The 3,429-nt window shown below is 33.0% G+C and overlaps 1 protein-coding gene across 1 annotated transcript; it reads right to left on the reverse strand.

Moving 5' to 3' along the window:
* Positions 1-1,428: 1,428 nt before the first annotated feature.
* Positions 1,429-3,217, reverse strand: LOC133196230 (uncharacterized). The gene is made up of 3 exons (XM_061332141.1): positions 2,984-3,217; positions 2,420-2,627; positions 1,429-2,331 (listed from the first exon to the last, which is right to left on the reverse strand). The coding sequence occupies exons 1-3, from the start codon at positions 3,083-3,085 to the stop codon at positions 2,291-2,293; spliced, it is 351 nt and encodes a 116-aa protein (XP_061188125.1). The 5' UTR covers positions 3,086-3,217; the 3' UTR covers positions 1,429-2,290.
* Between the last annotated feature and the right edge of the window lie 212 nt (positions 3,218-3,429).

Raw genomic sequence — 3,429 nt, forward strand, 5'->3', positions numbered from 1 at the left:
ATAATTTCTCTTCATTGGAGGTCTTTGATTCTTCTACATAACACGTGCTTAAGAATGAAAAATAATGTTTTTTCAAGAAAGATACGTTCACACCACTATTCTTTAATTGTTTTTACTTTGCCTTGTGGAGCTTGTGTGGATCTATAGCTAGCTAGAGAGGTGAGGTCATTGTCTGAAACTTTCATTCTTTAACAAATGCCATGAAGACATCAAATCCAAATCTGAGAGACTCAGACAATTTTTATGCATATTTTGAGTACATATAGATAGAGATAGAATCTCATTACCAGTTTAATAAGTACTCAATAAAGGACCCGCCGTTTTCTTTATTTTGTTATTTTGTTACAACCATTGCCGTTATTTTTTTATATACTGTCCATGCATAAATATACAAAGGTTCAAGGATTTGGAAGGTATTTTAAAATTCTGGGAGGAGTCTTGAGAAAGAAAGAAATAATATGTCATTCGTAATTTTAACCAAGTTAGCTAGACTTTCTGGCACCTCCTATGCCCCGATTACCAACATATTATGGTCCTGTATTATTTCTTCCGCTGATTGACATAGACCTGCAAAGCTCTACATTTTCAATATGAATTATATCAAATAATTTTTATTTGATAGTATTTAAGAAAACTAACACAACAATTGATTCGTACTTTGTCGTAAATATGCCATGCATTTTTAAAGTAACCCCCACTATCCGGTTAACAAGATTTTTCATCCATTAAAACATAAATTGTTTTATCAGCTGGGCGTGATAAACCTTCATTTGGATGAATCTAAAGCAGATGAGAAATTAACCCTAAAGTTTCAATTAGTCCAGTCTAACGATTTTCAATTAAATGCACACGTACACGGTTCCTTTCGCAACATAGGATTATGATCTTAAATTTGCAGTATGCATTCAAAATGCTTTGATTTTATAAAATCACAAATATTCGGTTTTGGTGAACAACAGAAGAAATATTTATACTTAATATATCACTGCTATATTAGCGTCTTGAAATGACCAGCACTCGGTCACTAAATCTTGGTCAGTTGACAACAAGGGGTCATCGTGTAGTAGAGTAACGTGTGTTATAGAGTAATTTATTCTTAAAACGGACGCCTTGTTGATACAGAAGATGAACATAGCTGTCATTTTCCAAATAGGTGGAATAGTTTGCAAATGTTTATGGAAACTTTAGAAGTCTTGTTCGGATAGACTGTTGTACAAGTCATTAATTTTATTGATAATTATTTATTCACTTACTGAATGTAAAAGAGATATTGCATTTCGAAATCGCTATTTTGAAAAGCTATTTTGTTTATTGTAATCTAGTTATAAAATATTTTCTTTAAATGAAATTGCAACAATTTTAATGCCTGGTATATTAGTTATTTATAGAACTGTGAAAAGCTAAAATATCACTCAATAACAAAAAATATTTGGTTTATACATATTTATTGGAATCATTTATCAAAGCAGAAGAAAAATTGTGAAAAAATATATATATTTAGATATATGAAAACATGGAGACCTTGAGCACGTGAAGAATGTCTAACAAACAAAACCACAACCTCCTTAGCGAGATGGACGTAATAAATACAGGTGAATCTGGGTGACATGAAAGGGCACAAGTAACGTCCGATGGTAAGAAATAAATTAATGTACCTGCGAAAACAATGATCATATGGCAAGCAAAATACATTTTTCATCGTCCAATTAAGACGATATGTCAAATATAATATATAACAACATAACAAGATGTTACTTGACTCTACAAGAACAAAAATAACAAAGAGCTGGAATAAATGTCTAAACTGAAAACAGTTGAGTCTATTTGCTCACGAACAATTGATGTGGAAAAAATACAGCAAAAAATAATAATAAAACAACAAAGTATATGTTTCTTTACCTATAAAATAAATTGTGACAGGAATAATTAAAGTTAAATAAGTAATACACTGATAACAAATATAAGGATTGATATGTTGTTACAGTCACCATACGGCGTGCATGTATAACTGGCGGTAGTTCCAAAATGGACATCATTTACCGCCAATGACGACGCCTCTTGCACGCCTCTCACAATTTCCCGACATCATCTGACTAAAGATCTGTCCGCATTGCTGATTGAAACAACCATCGAGATTGTAATGCAAAACAAAGAGAAGACCTTACGGACGCAGTGTGAACACGATGACGAGAGATACGTTACGAGGACTTAAAATTGACGTAACGGGGACATCACCAACAAAATGAACACAATCAAAACCAAAGGGGATGGTTAGGTGGTGCGTTGATTCTTAAAAATCATTGTCATGCCTCCGAAGCGCTATTTTTAGTTCTACAAATTAAAAAGAAAGTGTAAAATTAAGACCCAAGTCAAGCTTTGACGGACTCTTAAAAATAAGTCTCTATAATATAAGCATTACCTTCTTTTGTGAGTACTCCATCGTGATTCGTATCGCCCCACCCCATGTACCTCAGGCTGATCTGAGAGGCTCTGTAGTCGTCATAACTAAACTTTCTTGAATAGTACTCAGTAATATCACTTGGTGTAATTGTTTCCCGACCTCTTGCAGTACTGTCAAATATATCGTCTGCTAGGAGGTCGATCCAGATTTCGGGATCCACATCTCTCTGAAAAAGGAAGAACAAACGTAATGCAGTATTTCTTTCTAAAGTGATATTAAATTGAAGTTTAAGATCTTCATAACCTGTAAACGGGGAATTTTATGCACGATTTAATCTTAGAAATCCGATAATTTCTAAGTTTTGAAATTATTATTTTATGCAAATACAAAAATGGAATATTGTAGCGTATTAATCAATTGCTTATGATTATGTTTGTATTTCCAAACACAATTTAAAAAAAAAACATTCAAACTGAGCAAGCATCTTTAAGTTAAATACAACTTTATAAAAAGAATTATTTGGAATAAATTTATTCACAAAAATACACAGATAAAAATATTAAATGTAAATTTTTTTTTTACCTTCGTCTGTGCAACATTTCGTTTAATCAGTTTGTGCAATGGTACTGAAAAAGCACAGCATATCCAGTACAAGAGAACAAATGTTCTTAATGTCCCCTTCATTGTCGTCTTATCAGTATGAAGTTTCACAAGGATAAAAAGAACTTCAGCTGCAGGAGAAAAAGAAAAAGAGTTGGAATGCGATACTCCTATCGGTAGATTTCCATAGGAATAAGTTTACAAATGTTCAGAAATGTTTTCAGAGCTTAAGTTAAAGCGCTCGATTGGAATGCAACATTTTATATATCTGTAATTTCAATTGATTGATTGGATACCGAATGACAGGAAATTAAGGACGGCCTACGATAATATATGCATGGAGGCAGGCCGGGCTGCTGTGCCTGATATTTGATTCACAATAATGATTTCATACCCAAATGAACCTCTTCCCACGCAATGGCGTGTCG

Source organism: Saccostrea echinata, unplaced genomic scaffold, assembly GCF_033153115.1.
Source record: "Saccostrea echinata isolate AGI-Se365-2 ecotype Australia unplaced genomic scaffold, CSIRO_AGI_Sech_v1 ptg000030l, whole genome shotgun sequence".
Taxonomy (NCBI): Eukaryota; Metazoa; Mollusca; class Bivalvia; order Ostreida; family Ostreidae; genus Saccostrea; species Saccostrea echinata.